Below are 24,334 nucleotides of genomic sequence, written 5' to 3'. Positions count from 1 at the left end.
GAAACGAAACAAGTTGCTTGTGCAGACGTAGTAATAGCTTGGCTCATATCAAGGACGTACAAATCATTTATCCTTGGAGCTGACAAGAGAATCCATTCTTTTGGAATTTTGAAGCCGGTTTTCAGCACATAACATCCATTAGCATCAAAGTGTACAGAGAATTGCTTGTTACAAATTTGAGAAACACTAAGAAGATTGTGATCAAGTTGTTGCACAAAGTTGATCTTGTCAAAGCTGACAATCCCGTTGGATATCATTCCTTCACCCGTAATATAACCACCCTTATCTCCAGCAAAAGCAACATAACCTCCTCTAATAGATTTGACGTCGTAGAGAAGCTTCATGTCGCCTGTCATGTGCCTGGATGCCCCACTATCAACAATCCAATGACTACTGATAGTTCCTCCTGGAACACCCTGCACATGAACTCAATTGATTAGTTGGAGATGGGGACCCAAGCCATTGTGGTCTTGGGTCTTCCATTTTCATCAATAACAATAACTTCTTGTCTTTGATGATTGGTAAATTGTGATGGTCCCCCTGATTCAGTAACCGTTTTTGGTTTCCAGGTTTGTTTTGTTTTACCAGTGTTGTTCTTTAAAATTTTAACTTCATTGTTGTCTGAAGTTTTTGAATTGTCTGGTTTTACAGAAATAGTTGTTTTGTTAACCACATCGGTTTTAATTGCCTTTTCAATTTTCTTGACCTGTTGACGTTTTTGTTTCTTTTCCCTTTCTTTTACAAGGCGGGGATCTTGTTTTCCCGAAACAGTTTGCCTGCGGTCAGTTTGGTCACGGGGAACATCAACTTTTCCTTTTTGTTTATGAAGATATGGACAATTTCGAATTATATGTCCAATTGTTCCACACTCAAAACATGATCTTCGTTCAATAAACCCCGAAGTATCATGTGATCGTCTTGCCGATGATGATGAACTTTGTGATCCCGAGGTACAAGGTTTTGAACTACTTGGTTCATTTCTTTTCTGTACAGTTGCTTTCTTAACAAAATCTAAGTTAGACTTGTTTTCAAATGTTTCAATTTTGTCCGTTCCCGTCGATTTCACAAAGTTTACATTTTTGTTCTTCTTTTGATTCGGCTTCTTTTGTGCTTGAGCCGGTGATTTTCCTTTTGGCTTTGTGTGATTTTGCTGTTTCTGCACTGTTGGTAATTTCTTGTTGCCATATTGTTTTCGAATTTCGTCCTTTGGAATAGGAGGACACTGTGTAACTGTAACACGTGGTCCTGTCTTTCCTAAAAACTTACTTGTCGAATTTTCAAAGACTTTACTTATTAAAGATTGATTAACATTCTTAATAGGAAAATCTTTGTCAGAGTAGATTTTATCATCACCAACAAGAGTGTACAGCAAGTTTACACTCTCCGACTCTTTTGTAGACGAGGACTCAATTGCAACAGTCTTAGCGGGTTTTGTAGAAGGCTCACATAGAATGTGATTCTCGAGAGGTATGTCCTCATTTTTTACTACCGCATCAGACTTTGCTGGGACAGCATCATCAGATTCATCATCAGAAGAATCAGCATCCTCAGTAATGACTGGAGAATCCTGAACCAGTTCAGTAGAAGACACACATGTATCTGCTGATACATCTGAATCTGATGATACTTCTTTCTTGTATCCGAGCCCTGTAGCAAACTCTTTTACATCTAGAGGAACAGATGGTTCAAAGAACACTCTATCCTCCTCGTCAGGCATTGCATCATAATTGTGTCTCACTGGTGGTGGACATTTCTTGTAACCTATGCATGTGACATCCCGTTTCTCTTTCTGAACGTCAATGATGTGATCCAACACATAGCTAGAGCTCAAATAACTGTCTAGCTTAAGTTGGATCGCCTCACTTTCGGTTTTCACACAAGCCATCTCTTTTTGCATAGTCTCAAGGCGAGATATATACAAATTTATGTCAGTTTGTTTTCTGGAAACCATTTTAGTTAGCTTGGTTTTATCTTTCTTTAACTTGTCAATTACCGATTTAAACTCCTTTTCATGGTTTTCATAAAACATATTGGCTTCAGTGCATTTTGAAAGATCCACGGTCAACTTTTGATTGTGGATGAATGTCACATCATACTTTTCTTGCAAAGCCTCGTGTTTGCTTTGCAATTCACACCACTTGGCATTCAAAGAAACATGTTTGTCTTGCAAGTCAAACAAACTAGCTTGTAAAGCATCATGTTTGCCTTGCAACTCAGACATGTTTGCCTCTAAATCAGCACATTTAACATGCAAACTATCACAATTATCACAATTAGTAGCAGTGGGTTCATCGACACATACCTGACTTGATGAACTGTCGACATTAGCCATAAAGGCTGAATGGAGAGAAGACGAAGAATAAGCAGCTTGATCCACCAAGATAGATCTTCTTTGAGTTCCTGTTGCAGCTTCCACCAAAAGTTCATCAATATCTGCATCGACTGACGCATTTGATGTCTCACCCACATGATCATCGCCCGAACTTGAGGATTCTTCATCTGAACTCCTGCTGTATCCCGAAGAGTCTTCATCCTCAGAAGATTCACCACCATTGGCGGAAGATTCTCCACCACTGGTGTGAACTAAATCCTTAACCACTTCAGCAAAACATGCTGTTCCATCTGGAGCATCACCACTCAACTGGATTGACCAGTCACAACCTTCATCCACTTGAACTACAAATGCCCGGTTGGCATTTGATGTTCTAGCTTGGCTCTGGTTGTTGACAGGCACTAATGTACGCTCATTGTTTCTGTTCTGGTTCTGCTGGTTGCCTTGGTTTCTGAAGGGGTTCTGGTTCCCGTGCTGTGCTGGCTTTGTACATTCCCTTTTAAAGTGACCCCGTTCACCACAGTTGAAGCACTTTACTGCCTGTTTATCGAACCCATACTTGGTGTCTTTCTTACTCTCCAAGCTGGTTCTGCCAGTACTTTCCATGAAATCTTTTGCCCTTCTCACAGCACTAGCAAAGGCCCACTTGATATCCATCAAGTCCATCTCTTCCTTGTCAATCTGCCGATAATCTTCTTGTGTCAGATTAATGTTGCCAATCTGACCTTCCACTAACCCACAGTACGCGCTCACTACAGTGTTAAGCAGCTCCATGTGTTCCCTTGCTACTTCTACACTGACCTTAGAGAAGCTTGAAGTGTCGAGCTGTACTGTATTTGGTTTTGATTGCTGACCAGCAGATGATGTCCCTCCAAAACACGCTTGTTGTTGAGCAGGAGGAGGAGGAGGTGGTTGTATTGGATTTCCATACATGTCTGTGGTGGGAGCTGGCTTAACAGGAACTTGCACTGGATTGCCATACATATCCGTGCTTGTGACAAACGCCGTTTGAAGTGGAGCATGTGGACCGGTTCTTGCAGACGAAGAATTGGTAGCTCCATAATACATTTCTGGATTTTGTGGCACTGGAACTCTTTTTGCCTTTAATGTTTCCTCCTGATCCTTGTTTTCTAAAAGCTGCACGAAGTCGTTGATGTTTGTAGTTCTCAAAACTCCGTTATACTTCAAGATTTCCAAGAAACTATTCCATTGTGGAGGCAATGCATCAGCAAACTTCTTCACCACCTCTGCTGTAGTTGTTGCTACTCCAAAATTGTTCAACTCTATAAGCAAGTGATAAAACCGGCTTGTCATGTCTCCCAAAGACTCCTTATCCATGCACGTGAAACCGTCAAATTCTTTCTTGAGAAGATCATGACGCAATTGGCGTGTTGCTTCATTCCCTACTCCTCTGGTTTTCAACCCGTCCCACAATTTCTTCATTGTCTTGAAACTGACAAACTGGTGGTAGATATCTTTGCTTAACGCCTGAGTGAGAATGGCGTATGCTTTCTTTTCCAGATCATACGTTTTCTTTTGATCTTCAGGAAGATCGGCAAACGTAGCAGTATCTGAAGCAGCAACCTCTATAGCTTGATCGAAATCTGTAGTGAAACGTATCCACAGTTCGGTATTTTGACCAAGAACCTATGTACAAAATCTATCAACCCAGCCCGGATACTCGTTTAAGTGCATCAACTTTGGAGGTCGATTCAAACTTCCGGTTTCGCTTTCGCTCAATAAAATACTTTGAATGCTCGGAGTTAATTTGATACTAATGCCCATTGACCTGACGATCTGGCATTTGCTTGCGAAGATGTCGACACTGGAGACTCGGTCCATGAAGGAGATAGACTTGTATTTGTGTACTTTCCACTGTCTGGAGCCGGTGTACCCCACCATGAGGGAGTGGAACCTGTACTTGTGTATTTTCCACTATCTGGAGCCGGAGTTCCCCACCAACTCGGATTCATGTTTGATAAGAAAAATGAATTCTATATGAATATCCCGAAAGATGACAGCCAGCCGAAGGATCCCTTGATCGAAAGACAAGACAACACAAACTTGTTAAATTTTAAACAGACAAGAATCGAAGGATCAACACTTGTTCGAAAGATCAACAGTGTTCGAAAGATCACTGTTGAATTTCGAACAATGATTTCGAAAGATTCACAATTGAAAGATCCTTATCTTTCGAATATATATCCTTCGAAAATATTCCTTGGATCGAAAGATAAGTCACAGACTTCGAAGGATGTTCGAAGGATGATTATCTGTCGAACCTCCTTTGATCGAAAGATGATCTTTCGACTTCGAAGGATATCCTTCGATCTCAACTGACACAGCTGACACGAAAAGTGACAGGTTGGTGAAAAGGTGATGGGTTGGTAGAGATCTTTCGGCAGAAAGGTATGGTCAGACCATACTTTTTCTACCAAACCCGATTTGACCAATAAAATATGCTTAAAATGGAAGGTCCTTATCCAGAAACCGGTCACCGGAGTAAGCCGGAAAGTGGCCGGAAATCACCAAGTTTCTTAAAAACAAGTTTTAAGTTACCCAACCCGTTCTTTAACACACCCGGTTAGTTTAGAACACGTTTTTACGTCAAGAAATGCGAGAAAAACACTAAAAACGGGTGCTAAACCATGTGTCCAAACACTCCAAAGTCTTGTACAAACTCGGTTTTAACAAGGAAAAGAGCCAAAGCTCTGATACCACTTGTAGGTCCCTCGGAGGATGAGGTCAAACCTTAACCTTGTTATGATAAACACACTAGAAAGTGCGGAATCCAAGCTAGAGTGCAAACCGAGATGAAACAAGCACAAACACAAGACACACAAGATTCACCGATTAACACCACTTGTATTAATACGTATGAAAGGTTCAGTTACAAGCTCAATGTTTACAAATCTGTTTTGCAAACTCTCAAAGTGTGTGTGTGTTCTCACAGAAGTGTCTCTCCAAGTGTCTGTCTTTCTTACTTACTTGTCTCTCTTGTCTGAAATGAAGTGAACACACTATATGGGTATATATACCCAACACAGGTTGTCTGGTCGAAGGATCAGATAGATTGATCGAAGGATCATCTATCGACCTGAAACCTGTCGAAGGATCTACATATACCTCGAAGGATGATCTATCGAGGTCCATGAACATCCATCGAAGGTTCATCTTTCGAGCTTATCGAAGGATCTAAACTATCCTTCGATGAGTCATCCTTCGATACAGACATGACAACCATTTTCTAACTGTTTGGCCAAGTCAAACCAGGAGGATGGTTGACTTGGTCAAACTTACAGGACTAACAAAGGACATCGTTATATAGTGACGGAATACAGACAAAGTACAGACACAAGTGCACCAACAATGGCAAGTGTTCAAATAAGACTCTTCCAGAATATTCTGTTCCATCAGATAGGTGTCATTAGTAACCGAATCCACATAAAGTTGGACAGATCTACACGGTGTCCTATTTTCGGGTACAATCCCAAAACAATTGCAATTTATAAAAAAGAGAAACCCTAACCAAGAATCACTATAAATTCAAAGGTAAAACCAAAGTAAATTCATCTCCTTCCACCAATAGTTTCTCTCTTTAAATTTATCTCCCAAAAGACGAATAGTTATTCTCACGTTGGAGGGTGGTCACGGGGATAACCTCATTCCTATGGCGAGTCCTAACGGTGTTCTGTTTTGTAGGTAATAGTTCTACTTACCGCTGTTGAAGTTCACAAATGGAGACAGGGCTGATTCTTGGGCCGGCCAACCCGTCTCGTCGCCCGAGGTCCAAATTTTCAAAGGGTCCGAAAGGTTATTATAAGCTTTTATATATATATATATACATATATATATATATATACTAAATTATATATTTAATATACGATCCATTTATTCTACAAAAAAGTGAGGGTGTTGGAGTGGAAAAAACGTCCCAATATAATAATGTAAAGGTCTCAAGTTCAAATGAAATCATCCATTTTCTCTTAACCACAATTTTTGGCCCAATTTTTTTTTTTTTTTTTTTTTTGTTCCCTGAGGCCTAATTTTTTTTAGAGTTCTCGATGACGGCTCTGAACAGAGATATACCACCAGGTACACGACCATTTTTTCCGAACCTTAACCATCATTTTTTTCCCGAAACTATGGATCTGTCGTTTTTTTTTTAAATATTCAACGTAGTAAAATTCAAATCTTTTTAGGTGCATCTTCTTGGTATACTAGTAAATATCCCAAAATCTCCAAGCATGTGTTTACTTTGGGTCAAGCTTAGCTAAATAATGCATTTGCTACACTTTCAACTATCCGGTGGTCCCTTGAGAAGGAACGTAGAAGAAACTGTCAACTAGTAAACAAACGTCTTTGAACTTCCATTAATATTTACAAGCAGGTGTTGAATTAAAAACAACCTTCACTTTTTCTATTCACAATCTCCCATAATGGATTCAGATTCGAAAACTCCTGCGGAAGTCATGATGCCATGGGTGGGCTTGTATGCTGCTATAGCATCTTTCATATGCGTCATTGCAATGGCAGCCGATGCCGTCCAAGCAATATGGCATAGGAAGCTCTGGTTTCCAAATAGATTTTTCTCTCTTAATGCTACTACCATCACACTTATTGCAATTGCAATGAAGCTACCGGTGGATCTAGGTACCTATCAACTTAAGCGCGAAAAGCATGTAAGCATTTTTTTCTTGGTCAGCATGTTAGCCAACTTTCTCCCTTCTTTAGGGCTTATGGATGACAAAGAGCTTCTAATGAACATTGTGGCCTTAGCTATCCTCTTGATCACTATTGTTCTAAATATGGGGATCCAAATTTATATGTCATCATCCTTGTTTTTAGAATGGTTTTTCGAATTTCTTTTAATGCTTCCCCTTCTATGGCCATTTTCGGTAGCTTTGACAGTTTCATCAATGAGAAAAAAGTTAGAACACAGGTATAATGAGTCACAACAACTAGTTTCAAGTCATCAAGAGAAAATGTTTTCCGCTGAGGAACTCAAACTTTATGTTAAAAAGTACTGGATGATGACAGAAACTCGAAACCCTCAGTTTGTAATTGCTTGCTCACCAGTTTCTTCTGCCTTTGGGGTTATATGTGTACTATTTGCTTTGAATTCAAGTTTCATTTTAAGAAATATTATAAAGTACAAATATTATGATGATCAGATTGAAAATTCGGATTATAAGTGGTCAGTCATGATATTTCTTATCGTACAGTTAATTGGGATTGTTGTAGGTAGTATTGCACCAATTTTAAGATGTTTCACGTCTATCGGTCATTATAGTCTCTCTAAGAAACTAAGCAAGAACCATTTAAATGTGTTCCGAGTTGAAAAACACTGGATCGAAAGGCTTCAACAGTGGAAACGTAACCATGTTCATTCACATATTCCAGGCCGTTATTTGAAGATCGCTTTTCATTACATAAAAAACGCCTTTTTAAACTTTTGTTTAGCACTTCATATTGCGGTTCTGGTAATATGTAAAACAATATGTCTTGCTCCACGAGCTTTTCTTATCTTACTGGCCTGTTGTTGGTATTTCTCTAAGTCCTTTTCAGAATGGCTTAAAAAGATGGAAATAACATCTAATGGCAATATGAGTTCAGAATTAGAAGAATATACTAGATATGTTGTCCAGATTGATGAGGAGGCAAAACTTTCAAAAAGAATATTAAGAAATACGCTCCATTCTATAACTCAACTTCTTGACGCGGAGAAGGAACCGCGTAATCTAATGAGGCTTTTAGAGAAATCTAAAGGATTCATTGGAGTAGTAGAGTTCGACAATGACCTAGTTCAACCTTTATATCCAGAAGAAACCCACAATTGTTGGAGCCTTGTAGTAACATTGACAACAATTGCCATTGCACTTCCTAACATTGCAAATGTTCATTTCAAGGGGCTTCTTGCCGGCATGAGTGAAGGCCTCAAGATTGTAAGACATATTGAAGATTGTCTCGACGCAAATGGTGAACTAGTAAGTGCAATAAAATCGGCAAGAAGGGTGTGGAAAGAAGTTGAAGTATACCGCAAATGGCTAAAAATTGATCTTCAAAGTAACGCTCACAAAGATAAAACATCTAAAGAGATCCTTAAATGGTTAGGAGATGAAGGAGAAAAAATTATGAAAATGTTTAAGAGTAGCCGAAAATCAAGTATAGATCATTCGCCTTATAAGTTCGTACCTGCAAGTTCCATGTACAGGATCAGCACGAGCATATTATCGTACTTCAATGAACAAGAAATCTCGTTGAATGATGAAGCCCTTTTTGAATGGATATCTACTATAATTGCGAGTATTTTGTTGGCATGCTTTACCAACTTACCACGTGTCATAAAAATGAAGTGTCACCACAATGCAATAGAGAAAAGGGGAGATAACATCCGGATTGCAGCCCAACTTCTTGGTAAATCTAAAGAAATTCTTAAGATTCTTGAAGCACGTCCACTCCCTAACATAGGTCAAGACTCGATGGCATACATTGATGAGTGGTGTGTACTTCCCAAGAGTCAAATACCAAATGGTTGTGCTTCTTCAAATGAGATATACCAAGATCTTCATGTTGTAGTGAGTCCATAGTAACTATTTTGAGATAAGTGCGTACACATTAATGTTGTGATGATCTATATATGTCTAGCATAATCCTTCTCGTGATTGTTGCTTATTTAAAGATATCATTACTATGCTTATTATATATGACTAGTGAGGTTGCCTCACAAGATGCAACGACGATTTTGTACGTGTACATTGGTGATTTTCCTTGCCGGATGCATCTGATAAGCTGTTTTTCCCATTCATATTTATACGTAAACAATATATAAATGAAAATAATTAACAAAATAATAGTTTTACTAAAAATAAGTGTAAAATACAAAAAAACGACTCTTGATAATCGTCGTTTGTAATCATAATCTGTTAAAGTTATGGATCCAAGCATGGAAGAAAGTCGTTATGAAACAAAAAAAAAATGATTTGACTAAACATCACCTTTTACAATACCAATAAATGTCCCGTTTATGACTAAAAAGTAAGTGTAAAAAAAGGAATTTATTTCTACTTTTGATCTTCATTGGCTAGCCGAAGTAGTACGTGTGAAACTTATTGAGAATAATTCAAAAGTATTTTGCATGTGTTTTATTTAAGTATTTGAATAAGTATAGTACATCCTAGTCTGCAGGAGTGTACCGGGTCTGTAGGAGTCAGTTTGGGTTTGGTTTACTTTTTCATGTTACCGTTGTAAGTCTGCCTATATAAGCAGCTTTATGTTAATGAATAAATTATCTTGTTTTCTAGCTTTTCTGTTAGATTATAAACTTAATTATGTATGTTTATTATGTATTTTAGGATAAATTAAACTTATAATTATGCGTGTATGTAAGAATATTAGGGAAGGGTTACGTCGGTTGGCAGACACCGTTTCATAATGACGGTTACTCCCGCCAATTATAACCGTTCATCATAATGTATATAAGTGAGACCTCCTGTAACAATGGAGATCACCAAGACAATTTCATTTCCTTTTGAATTGTCCAGAATCGTTTTTCTTCTTGTTCCCATATTTCATACTTTGTTTTGTGTGTTTAATCATAACACAATGAAAACCAATTCTTCGAACACCGGTAATGCTTCCGCTGATATGAAACCGGATGTCCAACATAGTGGTATCAGAGCCACGGTGGGAAATCGAAGAAAATCGATCGATGTTATACGATTCCGGGCACAACCGGATGAAGAACAAAACAGAGTGTACGGAGAAGAAGACGAATTCAACCCCGATCGCACACGAATGTTTGCAAGAATGAAGCGAGAAACAATGCGATGCAAACACTGTTCGGATGAAATGAATGAAAGACGAAGGAAGATGCGATTGGAACAAGATGTTCCAACAATGAATTACGTCTGCAAGAAGAACGATGAAATAGCGAACGGAATCGATAAGGATTCCCAGAATTTAAAGAACGGACAAGTAAGTGTCCCAAGTTCCAGCCATGTAAGGGCTGAAGACGGTTATGATGAGGGCCGTAGTATTCTCGATGACGAAGAAGATGAAGACTCGTATGTCTTCGTAGGCGATATGCAAGATGATGTTCCGATGACCAGAACCGTTCATGAAGACAAGAATATTAAGAAAAGAACCGTTCGTTCGAAGGAAGATGAATCAGGAATGAAAGACAAACAAAAACGTAATGCAGGGTATAAGATTATGTCGACCAATGACCGCAGGGCAGTAGTGGAAAACGATATGGGTTATGAATATGATGTTGGTGAACTGATGAGGACATTGTATGCCATGTATCTGAACATGTTAGTCTATTATTACAAGTTCAAGGCTGTGCAAGGAAAAGCCATAGATAAGGAAATGGTGGAACAAGACAAAGGCTCATCGGATCTCTGCCATGAAAGAAGGAAAAGGGACGGAGATATTCAAGATGAAGAGACGATCCATCACTATGCTTACTTTGCCGGTAATGACTGGGAAGGGATGAAGACGATGAAGGCAAAACGACCCGGAGTGTCCTCATACATGCTTCTAAACATAATCAAGTTTAGGGGAGTATGTTAGATTATAAACTTAATTATGTATGTTTATTATGTATTTTAGGATAAATTAAACTTATAATTATGCGTGTATGTAAGAATATTAGGGAAGGGTTACGTCGGTTGGCAGACACCGTTTCATAATGACGGTTACTCCCGCCAATTATAACCGTTCATCATAATGTATATAAGTGAGACCTCCTGTAACAATGGAGATCACCAAGACAATTTCATTTCCTTTTGAATTGTCCAGAATCGTTTTTCTTCTTGTTCCCATATTTCATACTTTGTTTTGTGTGTTTAATCATAACACAATGAAAACCAATTCTTCGAACACCGGTAATGCTTCCGCTGATATGAAACCGGATGTCCAACATTTTCGATATCGCAAACAACAAAGTGGTATCAGAGCTTGAGTTTCAAAGATCTGTGAGTTACAAAATACGAGTGAGTGATGGCGTCTGCAAACACTAACACCAATCAACCTCTCCTTCCTGTGTTTAAAGGAGAGGGTTACGAATTTTGGAGTATTAGGGTTAAAACCGTTCTCAGGTCACAAGAACTCTGGGATCTTGTGTCTAGGGGATTTGATGAAGATGATGCTGATGATGCTAGGTTGCGAGAGAATCAAAAGAAAGACGCACGTGCTCTGGCTTTCATACAGCAGGCTGTTCATGACAACATCTTTTCTCGCATCGCTGCTGCATCAACCGCTAAACAAGCATGGGATGTGTTGCAGACAGAATATCAGGGAGATACAAAGGTTAAAACAGTAAAGTTACAGGGCCTGAGAAGGGAGTTCGAGACTCTCCAGATGAAAGATGATGAAGCTATTGCAGATTTCTTGTCAAGGGTCATGAGGAATGTTAATCAAAAGCGTGCATATGGAGAGGTGGTTTCTGACCAACAAGTGGTGGAAAAAGTGCTGCGAAGTCTTCCCACAAAATGGGATCACGTTGTCACAGCAATTGAAGAATCAAAGGATTTGTCTCAGCTTACCTTTGATCAGTTGATGGGGTCTCTCCAGTCTCATGAGACAAGAGTTAATCGCAGCGTTGAGCATGTTGAAGAAGAACGTGCATTTCAGGCCAAGGAAAATGATGTTACAGTTGCTCGAGGAAGAGGTAGGTCTTTCTCTCGTGGTGGAAGAAGTAGAGGACGTGGCAGATCTGGTGGTCGTGGAAGGAATGGTGTGCAATGTTATAACTGTAATCGGTTTGGCCACATGCGATCAGAATTTTGGTATGAGCCTCAAGCCAACACATCACTTGATCAAGAAGATGATGAAGACGAGTGCAGATTGTTTTTGGCACATGAAGAAATTAATAATGAGGATCATGCTAAGGTTCTTATGGCGACTACTAATGAGGGTAAGCATCCTAGTGTTTGGTTTATAGACAGTGGGTGTTCGAATCATATGACGGGTCATCATGATATTTTTAAACAACTAGACACAAAAAAGAAGGTAGATGTAAAAATGGGCAACGGAAAGGGGATACAAGTAGAAGGAAAAGGAATGGTGAAGCTTGTTATGGGAGATGGTCAGTCAAAAGTTTTGGATGATGTTCAATATGCTCCTGATTTAGGGTATAACTTGTTGAGTGTGGGCCAGTTGATGAAAACTGGGTATAGAGTGTTGTTTGATGATGATGCTTGCACTATCACACACAAGGCAACAGGAAAAGTAACCTGCATGGTACCAGTGGCTGCAAATAATACTTTTCCTCTTGATTTAAGCAAAAAGGTTGATACTGCCTTGCTGATAGACGGAAGTGATACATCTTTGTGGCACAACCGTTATGGTCATTTACACGAGCAGGCCTTACAACAACTTAGCAAGGGAAACATGGTGACAGATCTTCCATCAATAGGAAACTTGGAACAGTGTGAAGGGTGTATTCTTGGAAAGCAAACTAGGAGACCGTTTCCTACTCGAACTTGGCGTACAAGTAGTCCGTTGCAGTTGATACATGCTGATTTGGTTGGGCCTATGCAGACTCGGTCATTAGGAGGTAATGTTTACTTCTTTTTGTTAACCGATGATTATACTAGGATGAGTTGGGTGTATTTTTTAAACAAGAAATCAGAAAGTCTTGATATGTTTAAAAAGTTCAAGAAGAAGGTTGAAAAGGAAAGTGGGTTCTTTATCAAGACCTTACGTACAGATCGTGGAGGTGAGTTTATTGGAAAGATGTTTAGTGAGTTTTGTGCAGATCAAGGTATTCATCGTGATCTTACCGCTCCCTACACACCGGAGCAGAACGGAATTGCGGAAAGAAAAAACCGGACGGTAGTGGAAATGGCAAGATGCATGCTGCAAGCAAAAGGCCTGTCGAACCAGTTTTGGGGTGAGGCAGTGTCTACAGCAGTTTATCTTCTCTCTCTTTCACCAACTACTGCTATTTCTGGTAAGACACCCTATGAGATGTGGTATGGAACAAAACCCTCTGTTGGTCACCTAAAAGTGTTTGGCTGCATAGCCTATGCACTTGTTCCATCCCAGGTACGCAAAAAATTGGATGCAAAGTCAAAAAAATGTATCTTTGTTGGGTACTCACCAAACTCTAAGGCCTATCGCCTGTTTGATCCAATTAAAAAGACAATTATAACAAGTCGAGATGTAGTATTTTGTGAACAAGGATCATGGGGTGAAGATTTGCGGTATGATCATAACCAAGCTGGTACAACATTTGTAAGAGGGTTTTCTTTTAATGAAGAAGAAACAAGTGGCCATGCAAATGATGTTGATATGAGTCCAAGTGGGTCATCAAATTCAAGTGCTGGTTCCAGTTCGAGTCAGACTCAATCAGTCCCTTTGACCAATGATAATGAAGATGGTGGTGGCTCTCGAGTTGCTAACAGTGAGATCAATACAAACAGTGAGTTACATTTGGGGTCGAATTCTGGTAGCTCAAGTGGGTCTGATTCAGCTCATCGTATGGCCGATCTTGGTCAAATTTATGACATCACATCACCCATTGTTGATTATGAAGCATGTCAACTTGCCCTCTCAGCTGTTGAACCAAACTCGTATCAAGAGGCTTTGAAAGTCACTGAATGGAAAAAGGCAATGCAAGATGAAATTTCAGCTCTAGAGAAGCATAAAACATGGAGCTTGACACAACTGCCACAAGGTAAGGAACCCATTGGTCTTAAGTGGGTGTTTAAACTAAAACTTCATGCAGATGGAAGTGTGCAACGTCATAAGGCTCGCCTTGTTGCAAAAGGGTATGCACAACAGAGTGGGATAGACTACGAAGAAACGTTTTCACCTGTTGCTTGGTTCGAAACGATACGGACGGTCCTTGCACTTGCTGCCCAAAATGGTTGGATGGCTTATCAGTTTGACGTCAAGTCTGCTTTCTTGAATGGTGTATTGAATGAGGAAGTTTATGTTATTTAACCACCTGGTTTCGAAAGGAAGGGGCAAGAAAAAATGGTGTTCAAGCTTCATAAAGCGCTTTACGGGCTAAACAGCAGGATTGATTCGTATTTGGTGCAACATGGATACAAAAGGAGTCAAAGCGAGCCTACTTTATACATTAAAAGAGCTGGTGAAGGTGAAGTTATTGTAGTTTGCTTGTATGTTGATGATATAGTGTACACAACTTCTTCAAAGAAACTTTTGCCTGAATTCAAGCAAAAGATGGTTAGTGAATTTGAAATGACAGATATTGGAGTTCTGAGTTATTTCCTTGGATTGGAAGTGAAGCAGCAGCCGAAAGGAACTTTTCTGTCACAACAGAAGTATGCACGTGATCTTCTGATGGGAATCTGTTATGAGAGGGAATTATAGGTATTCTTAAGGGGCTAAAGTGTAATATACTAATATGGGGGTAGTATAAGTAATAGAGAATAAGGCGTGTTAGGGATAGGATTGAGTTTGTTCGTTCGTTCATTAGGGCTCCTGCTTGTGCAGTGAGAGAGGGCTAGGCCCTGGATTATCACTGTAATTGTTCCTATACGTATTCAGCAATACAATCGGTTCTGTCCTTTGTTTCTATAATCTTCTCTATATTCAATTTATCACAATTATTTCATATCCGATCTCTATCATTGGTCCGACCTGCCTGTGACCTGCCGCTTTCCTCTGTTTATCATGGAAACCCTAGTTCATAATTTTCGATTAGATGCTCAGGAACAACGGATTAAACAACTTCAAGGTGATGTTGCTGAAATCAAAACCACTTTGAAGGCATTAGAAGAGCATCGCGCTGAATCCCGTGAGTTTAGAAAGGTGTTTCTCGCTTGGATTCACCATCAGGAGACGAGGTCTGATGATAGTTTGTCAGGATCTGGATCTCTGTCGTTTTTTCCAAATCCGTCTTCAGATCTGCAACTTGGCTGTGTGGTAGATCGTCACTCTGATTCTCTTCCTAATCCTCCACCTTCTCTCTTAGAGCAATTGGAGTCTATCATCGCCAGATCTGAAGAACGCCTGGGGAAATCGCGGCTGCACAATGGATGTGGCTCCAAATCTAGGCCAGATAGTGTTAATTGGGCCTTATCACCTGCTGAAAACGCGTTTGTACATGACCAATTTGAAGAAGTTTCAGACAATCATGGCAATCCGCTGATGAATATTCATTCGGTTTCAACTTTTTCCGGCGGTTCTGCAGATCCTTTGATCCAATCTCCGTCATCTCTCCCTAATTCTCCGTCAATATTAGCTCCAGGTAAGGCTATGCTTTCTAGATCTGAAGAAAACTCAATTGGCCTTGGTTGTTTGTTGTCGCATAGCTCTAATGGGGTCATGACGAGTGACTTAGAAGGGATATTGGGCTCCGGCACAGTGGTGGGCCATGGTGAGGAGCAGAAACTTATTGTTGGCCCGGACTCTCCAGATTTGGGCCTGTTATGTGAGAAAACTCCTCCAGCCAGATTTGGCTCCAATATGGCTGGGTTGCAATGGAATTCAAATTCACTTGTGGGCGGGCCCACCCAATCTGCTGGTCGACTCGGGAGTTCTGAGGATTTCCTACTCACTGTACTTCTGTTTCAGCGACCTCCACCATTGGAAAAACAGCTTCTGATGGCAATGGTGGTGTCTACGTTCAAAATTGGTGATAAACGCCTTGGTTGGAAAGGTGGTACAATACGTTTGTTTTTTTGTCCATATGTCACACTTCACAATTCCGTTATTGAGTTACTTGTTGATTCCTATCATTTATGGGTGGTGCATGGGCAGGGTCGGCCACCAGACGTCGTAGCAGATCACAGTCTTGAGGACAAGACTGTTTTGAAGGGGGGAGTAATGATGGGAATCTGTTATGAGAGGGAATTATAGGTATTCTTAAGGGGCTAAAGTGTAATATACTAATATGGGGGTAGTATAAGTAATAGAGAATAAGGCGTGTTAGGGATAGGATTGAGTTTGTTCGTTCGTTCATTAGGGCTCCTGCTTGTGCAGTGAGAGAGGGCTAGGCCCTGGATTATCACTGTAATTGTTCCTATACGTATTCAGCAATACAATCGGTTCTGTCCTTTGTTTCTATAATCTTCTCTATATTCAATTTATCACAATTATTTCATATCCGATCTCTATCATCTTCTGAGAAGGTTTGGGATGGAGAAATGTAAGCCAGTGTTAACGCCTATGAACAACAATGACAAATTTACGGTTGAAGATGGTGGAGAGGCTGCTGATGCAAGTGTGTTTAGGAGTATGATAGGTGGGCTTATCTATCTTACTCACTCACGCCCAGATATTGCATACGCTGTGGGGGTAGTGTCAAGATTCATGCACAAACCTTCAGTGTATCATTTGGGAGCAGCAAAGCGCATCCTAAGATATGTAGCAGGAACTTTGAACTTAGGGTTGTGGTATGAGAAGACTGACAAGGTTGAGCTGATTGGTTATACTGATAGTAACTGGGCGAGATCTATTGATGACAGGAAGAGTACTTCAGCTAGTGTGTTTTCTCTTGGTACGGCAGCAGTCACCTGGAGTTCGAAGAAGCAAGACATAGTTGCCTTATCTACAACCGAAGCTGAATATATCGCAGCAACAGCAGCTGCGTGTCAGGCTACCTGGATGAGAAAAATTCTCCTTGAACTGGGTCATGAACAAGAGGGAGCAACTAAGATAATGTGTGATAACAGGTCAGCAGTGTTTTTGTCAAAGAATCAAGCACTACATGGACGAAGCAAACATATTGACACCAGGTTTCATTTCATTCGAAACCTGGTTGAAGGAAGGCAAGTTGAGTTGCAGCCATGTCCATCAGAAGAACAAGTTGCAGACATATTAACCAAGGGGTTAGGAACTGAGCAGTTTGTGTATCTCAGAGGAAGACTTGGATTGAAGACTCTTTGAATTACGAGGGGGTATTGAGAATAATTCAAAAGTATTTTGCATGTGTTTTATTTAAGTATTTGAATAAGTATAGTACATCCTAGTCTGCAGGAGTGTACCGGGTCTGTAGGAGTCAGTTTGGGTTTGGTTTACTTTTTCATGTTACCGTTGTAAGTCTGCCTATATAAGCAGCTTTATGTCAATGAATAAATTATCTTGTTTTCTAGCTTTTCGATATCGCAAACAACAAAACTCGTAGATACCAAAAACTACTTAAATTTGCAAGTCGAGGTAGCACTTGCGAAAGTCGTATACAATACCAACAATTGGGTATCCTTATTTTGATTGTTAGTGGTTGCTTTTCAGGTGATATTGGTCATCAGTTGTTTCTCTCTGTGTATAAAATAGATCATGTGTTTGTCATGATCTATCAGATTAATTGTTTAGATTTGAGAGTACAATTGTAAGATCACTTGTTGAGGGGGAGTATAAGTTTATAAACACATGATTTGATGATATAAAATTTGTGATGACTTCCTTGCAAATTACTTGTGTTTATGATTCATTATTATTACGCTGCAAGTAATTATAAAAAGATGAATTATTATTGTTCTACTGATCTAAACACACCCTGAGTTCCCAACATCTCGTAACTGAAAAACATCAAAGGAGATTCTTAAATGATTGGGTGAGGAAGCGGCAAAAATTGAGATACAATTTAATAGCAGAAAAAAAGGAAAGTATAGATCACTCACCTCATAAGTTTATACTTGCAAGTTCCATGTACATAACAATACTATATTCACGCGAGAAACTTTGTCACGAAATAAAAATCAATTTCCTAATTGTATTTAACTCCTATGATGACGGGGTAGCCCAAGACTAAATAAAATGACTAAAATACATGAATGCCCAAAGGGTCAAACGGTTCAAAGGTTGAAAAGCTGAGGAGGTGAAGTAAAGCAATATGAGAACAGTAAGTGGTCACATCTCCGAATCATCTCACCAACTCACCAGCCGCAAAAGCAACATGGAGCCACAGAGCACATTCTTTTACCCGCAGGTCAAAGCATTCAACCCCCAAAAATCGCAAAACCCCCACTGCAAGCATGGTCACTAGTCAAACACATTCCCCTTCAGGAGATGTCTTCTCCTATAAATTTGACACTTCATTAACTGAAGGGAGGACATTCCGAGCCAGCTTTGATTTCTCGAAATCTCTGGTCATACATTATAAGTACTTGCTTCTCGCAAGATACTCTCTCTCACTATCAACACACATTCCTTTTGCTAGCTCATCCGAATCTGAATACACTTCAGAGGAGGATCTTTAGCAAACGACAAAAATATACTAGTGAACCTCTCTCCACGTCTTGCAAACGTGGGGGGACCCCACGACCTGCGTTAGGTAAAGTTGAACCCTTCAACCCTTTTGCCTGACCAGCTAAGCTACTATCCTTGGTCTATTATTTGTTGCATCAACAACTTACTACATGCATTGAGAATACGGTCATAAAAAACGAAGCAAATTTCCATCAAAAACAATACCATTAATCACCAAATGAAGCCAAGATGTAAAACTATTCCAAGAACTGATGTAGACACCAATCTCATTACAACAATAATTGATTTTCGAATTCTAGCAACATTTCAAGAGAAAAGACTGAACTTTGGTTCGGCAAAAATATATTTTCATTATTCTTGCTTTATGGGTACATTCTCTTGCGGTGAATCTTGACTAATCTCTAGCATCTTGTCAATAGATGGAGGTATATATGTCTCTTATGTGTATCTTTTGTCGAAATGACATGCCAATATACTGAAGTGGCCGAGGTGCATTGTTGGTTCAAATCGAACTAAACGCGTTGTTGGGTGATCTAGTACTGGGTTTAAGACTAGAAAAATAGAGGAAGCTTCGGTTCCACGGATGACGCTAACGTGAATCAACACTTCATATTTTTTTTATAACTACTATCAGTTATTATTAATATCCACCCATTTAACAAAATGTTATGTGTACCATCTCATTAAAAAAAGTATGGTTGGTTTTTGTGAGGGCACGTGTAAATAATTAGGCTATGCGATATGGTGATCATTCTTCCTTGGAGGATGATCCGTCACCTATGCGTCATGTCATAGTTACTTTGAGGATGGTCAAAGACACAAAAACAATGGAAATATAAGGTAGTGTTTGTTATGCAGGAATGAGAGGCGGAATGGAATGGATGATTACGAGAGAATGAAGAAAAGAGTGTTTGATTGGTCAATGGAATGGAATCACTCATTTCAAAAGACATTCCATTCCCTCATAATCATTTCATCCATCCCCCATGTTTTTTTTCCTTCCATCCCCTCTTACACCATTCATCAACAACACCACAACCCACCACCTTCGCCACAACCCCCCCACCACCACCCATAACCGAGGCCATCGCCGCCACCCGCAACCCACCACCCCGACAGCCACCGCCGCCGCTGCCACCCACCCACCCGCCACTGTTACCACCCACCGCCGTGACCAACCGCTAACGCCACTCACTGCCGCCACCCACCACCATCGTCGATGCCACCACCGCCACTACCAACCACCGCCGCTGCCGCCACCCACCACCACCGTCGCCGTCGCCGCCACCGCCACTCGTCGTCGCCGCCGCATCGCCACTCGCCGCCACCACTACCACCCATCGCCGCCACCGCCACCCTCCAAACAATACAGAATAATAATTCATTCCATTCACACATGGTGGTAACCAAACAAGACATGGAATGGTAATGATCCATTGCATTCACTCGTCCATTTCATTACCTCGTCCATTCCATTCCTTCGTCTATTCCATTACTACCAAACAGACCCTAAGGATGATCCTACCCCACTAGTTTACTTTTTCTTTAATCATCTACTTTTTTAACATTTAACAAATAAAATAGAAAAATAATTTCATTAATATTAAAAAACATTACATAAACTAAAAAAACATAAACCGTAAAACTCAATCTCTCAATTATAAAAATACAATATGTTTACAATATATAGAGATTCAAACAACTTATACTAGGAAACCGAATAATACAAAATTAATACAATTACACATAATCATAGAGATGATTCGTAAATCATTTGCATGATTTACGTTATGCTTTTACCCCCCGTCAATCGAACAGGTGGGGGACCAATACGAAGTAGGCCGGGAAGTTTTTCAAAGAGGGGCCTTAAGAGACTTTTAGTGAAGATATCCGCAACATGGAGATTGGATGGAACAAATTCTGTATAGAGACGACCAGAGGAAACAAGCTCACGCACGAAATGATAATCAATGTCGATATGCTTTGCACGTTTATGTGAAACCAGGTTTTGACTTAGAAAAATAGCACTCTTGTTGTCACAAAGCAAAGTCGGACGAGCCATAGGTAGAGCGTGTAGTTCTCGGAGAAGGTGAGTAAGCCAGATGATTTCAGCTGCGTTATTGGCCATGGCACGATATTCAGATTCGAAACTAGAGCGAGAGACTGTAGGATGTTTCTTGGCACTCCAGGAAACCAGATTGCCACCCAAATAAATAGAATAACCGTAAGTGGAGCGTCTGGTTTCAATACAACGGGCCCAGTCTGCATCAGAGTAGGGATGGCAATGGGTCGGGTATTGGTAATCCCATACCCGTACCCGGTTATAAAATCGCGTCCTATACCCGACCCAATACCCGTCGGGTATTTGTCAGGTAATTACCCGTCGGGTATCGGGTATACCCACGGGTATCGGGTTTACCCATTAGTTTGTTAAAAGATATACGTTGGGATTTCTAAATACATTTTTTTTACTATTGTAATTATTATATTATTCTATTTATACAAAAACTATTATAAATTAAAAGTGTACATTACATATAAGTTTTATCATAAGTTAATAATAAGTTTATAATAATACTTATACACTCACATGCATATACTTTAGAACATACAAAATATAAATACCATTATCAAATGCATATACTAAAATAAAATTTATTTTTTCACATTATGAACATACTAAAATAAATCATTAATAGACAAGGGTTGATCGGGTATAAATCGGGTATATGATCGGGTATATAGTTCGGGTAAACGGGTATGCGATTTCAGGTAATCGGGTCGGGTATCACCTAATCCCGTACCCGACCCATACCCGCGAAATTTTTTAAAATTAATCCCATACCCGGCCCAATACCCGTCTGGTATCGGGTATACCCGTCCCATTTGTGTCGGGTTTCGGGTATACCCGTCGGCCTCGGGTATTTTTACCATCCCTACATCAGAGTAGCCAACGATGGTTGTTGAAGTTTTGTTTGGAAAGGGTTAACCCAAAGGCAATTATTCCTTTAACATAACGTAGTATCCGTTTAACCAACTGAAAATGAGATGTTGTAGGGGCCTGTAGATGTTGACCGGCTTGATTTACTGCATAAGAGATGTCTGGTCTGGTAATGGTGAGATACTGAAGAGCTCCATCTAGAGACCTGTAAAGAGTAGGATCATGAAATGGGACACCTTTGCTGAGAAACGTATAAGTGGTAGCAAGAGGAGTGGCAACAGGTTTGGAATCTAAAAGACCAGCATGAGACAAAATGTCATGTGCATATTTCGCCTGACTGAGAAAGAGACTAGCATCAGAGTGAGTAACTTCAAGACCCAAGAAGTAACCGAGTGGACCCAAGTCTTTGACTGAAAATTCTTTATGCAGTCGAGCAACACAGGACGTAACAAAAGAGGAATCATTGCCAGTGATGATGATGTCGTCCATATACACAAGAAGATAAACAATGGCTTTTGTTGTCTTATAAATAAAAAGTGATGGATCCGCTTGACTGCAAACAAAACCATGTGATGTTAAGAAGGTGATTAGTCGTTGAAACCAAGCTCGAGGCGCCTGTTTGAGACCATAAAGAGCTTTCTGTAGACGACACACATGATTAGGAAATCTAGCATCAATAAAACCCGTAGGTTGTTCCATGTATACCGTTTTAGAAAGATTGCCATTGAGAAAGGCATTGCGTACATCCAATTGACGTAGGGACCAACCATAAATAGTAGCAAGCGATAAACCAACACGGACTGTAGAGGCTTTGACAACAGGACTAAAGGTGTGAGAGAAATCAAGTCCTTGAACCTGAGTGAAATCTTGGGCCACCAAGCAAGCCTTGTAACGATCTATGGAACCATCTGCTTTGTATTTTGTTCTGAAAATCCACTTAGATCCAACAAAGTTTGCACCTGTAGGTCGTGGAACAAGTACCCAAGTGTTGTTAGATTTTAACGCCTGGAGCTCCTCTTCCATTGCCTTCACCCATTTAGAGTGTTTTGCTGCTGATTTGTAACCACGGGGATCATGAGCTACAAGTAAAGCATGATGTAATGAACCTGAAAATAAAGACAAGTTAGCATAATATTTGGGTTTAAAAATGTCGTTATATACTTGCTGAATGGTGTTATATACTTACTGAATGGTGTTATATACTTGCTGAATGCTGAATGGTGTTATATACTTGCTGAATGGTGTTATATACTTGCTAAGTGGTGTTATATACTTGCTGAATGGTGTTATATACTTGCTGCATGGTGTTATATACTTGCTGCATGGTGTTATATACTTGCTGAATCGTGTTATATGCTTCCTATAATTAAGGTGGCGATTATGGGAAGTTTTTAATTAATTGAATTAATGATAAAATTACTTGTTTACCCTTTTCATCTAATTTAAATCTAATGGCTGAGATTCTTTCTTACCTTTCTCACACTTTTGGTCTTTTTTACAATAACCTTACCCTATATATATATATATATATATATATATATATATATATATATAGAGTAGGAGTTGGGTGGAAAATCTATTTTTCCTAGAAAGTCTAGGAAGGAATAAGAATTAGACATGTGTCATTGAGGGATTTTAAGTAGAAGGGCCATCATGTAATTTCATATTTTAATTGTATTTTTGGAATCTATCTTCATTAACTAAAATTCCATGATTTTCGGAATTTTTATTATTTTTCGAATTCAAATCTGGAAGTCAATGTGTTCATTAACTAAAATTCCATGTCACGTTACATCGCATATTCCATTGTTCAGAAGATAGATTACTGGAATTTATCAGCATGTTCTTGGTGCTGTGTTTTAACAGTTTACAGGGCTAAAGTCAATTTTTTTATAGATCCCACAATATAAAGATGGTAAAACACAGGGTATGAATCTGATTGCTGTTAAAACACAACTGTATGAATCTGAATGCTAAAACACAACTGTATGAATCTGATTGCTGTTAAAACACAACTGTATGAATCTGAATGCTAAAACACAAGTGTATGAATCTGCTTGCTGTTAAAACACAACTGAATGAATCTGAATGCTTAAACACAACTGTATGAATCTGCTTTCTGTTAAAACATATATGTATGAATCTGGATGCTAAAACACAACTGTATGAATTTGAATGCTAAAACACAACTGTATGAATCTGCTTGCTGTTAAAACACATCTGTATGAATCTGCTTACTGTTAAAACACAACTGTATGAATCTGTTTGCTGTTAAAACACATCTATATGAATCTGAATGCTAAAACACAACTAAATGAATCTGCTTGCGGCTAAAACACACCTGTATGGATCTGGATGCTAAACCACAAATCTATGAATCTGCTTGCTGCTAAAACACAACTGTATTAATTTGCTTGCTGTTAAAACACATCGTCAAGAAAACGGAGATGATAAGAACAATATTTTAATGGTGATGATGAACTCGGAGATGGTGGAGATGGAGAAGTGTTTTAATTTGATCTGGTGCTCTCCATCGTTTCTAAAGTTATCTTCTTCCATGATTGTAGTTATTTTGGTAGGAATTGGGGTTTCCAAGATGGGTTTGGAGAGAGAGAGAGGGAAAATCGCTTGAATTTAGGAACTGGGCGGTTATCTAATTGATTTAAAACACGGCCATTGACAAAATTGCCCCTACTCTTTTAAAACAATTAATTAATTAAACTCAAATATTACAAGATTGCCATTGATTTAATCTTAACCCTTAAACACACCAATCGGATGGACCAGATTGCTTCCTAGACTTTCTAGGAAAAACACACTTTCCGTGTGAACCCTACTCTATATATATATATATATATATATAAAATGCAATT

General features: G+C 39.4%; 1 protein-coding gene across 1 annotated transcript; it reads left to right on the top strand.

Annotated features, from left to right (window-relative positions):
- The first annotated feature begins 6,771 nt into the window (after window positions 1–6,771).
- On the top strand, window positions 6,772–8,922 carry LOC110888955. The gene has a single exon (XM_022136446.1). It carries the CDS (start codon window positions 6,772–6,774, stop codon window positions 8,920–8,922), a length of 2,151 nt encoding a protein of 716 aa, XP_021992138.1.
- The last annotated feature ends 15,412 nt before the right edge of the window (window positions 8,923–24,334 follow it).

This window comes from Helianthus annuus, chromosome 11 (assembly GCF_002127325.2).
Source record: "Helianthus annuus cultivar XRQ/B chromosome 11, HanXRQr2.0-SUNRISE, whole genome shotgun sequence".
Taxonomy (NCBI): domain Eukaryota; kingdom Viridiplantae; phylum Streptophyta; class Magnoliopsida; order Asterales; family Asteraceae; genus Helianthus; species Helianthus annuus.
The sequence above is the reverse complement of the archived record's forward strand: the minus strand, read 5'-3'. Positions and strand labels throughout refer to the sequence as shown.

Bases quoted from the DNA above. Each gene is read 5' to 3' on its own strand.
- LOC110888955 (XM_022136446.1), top strand. From the start codon at position 6,772: ATGGATTCAGATTCGAAAACTCCTGCGGAAGTCATGATGCCATGGGTG.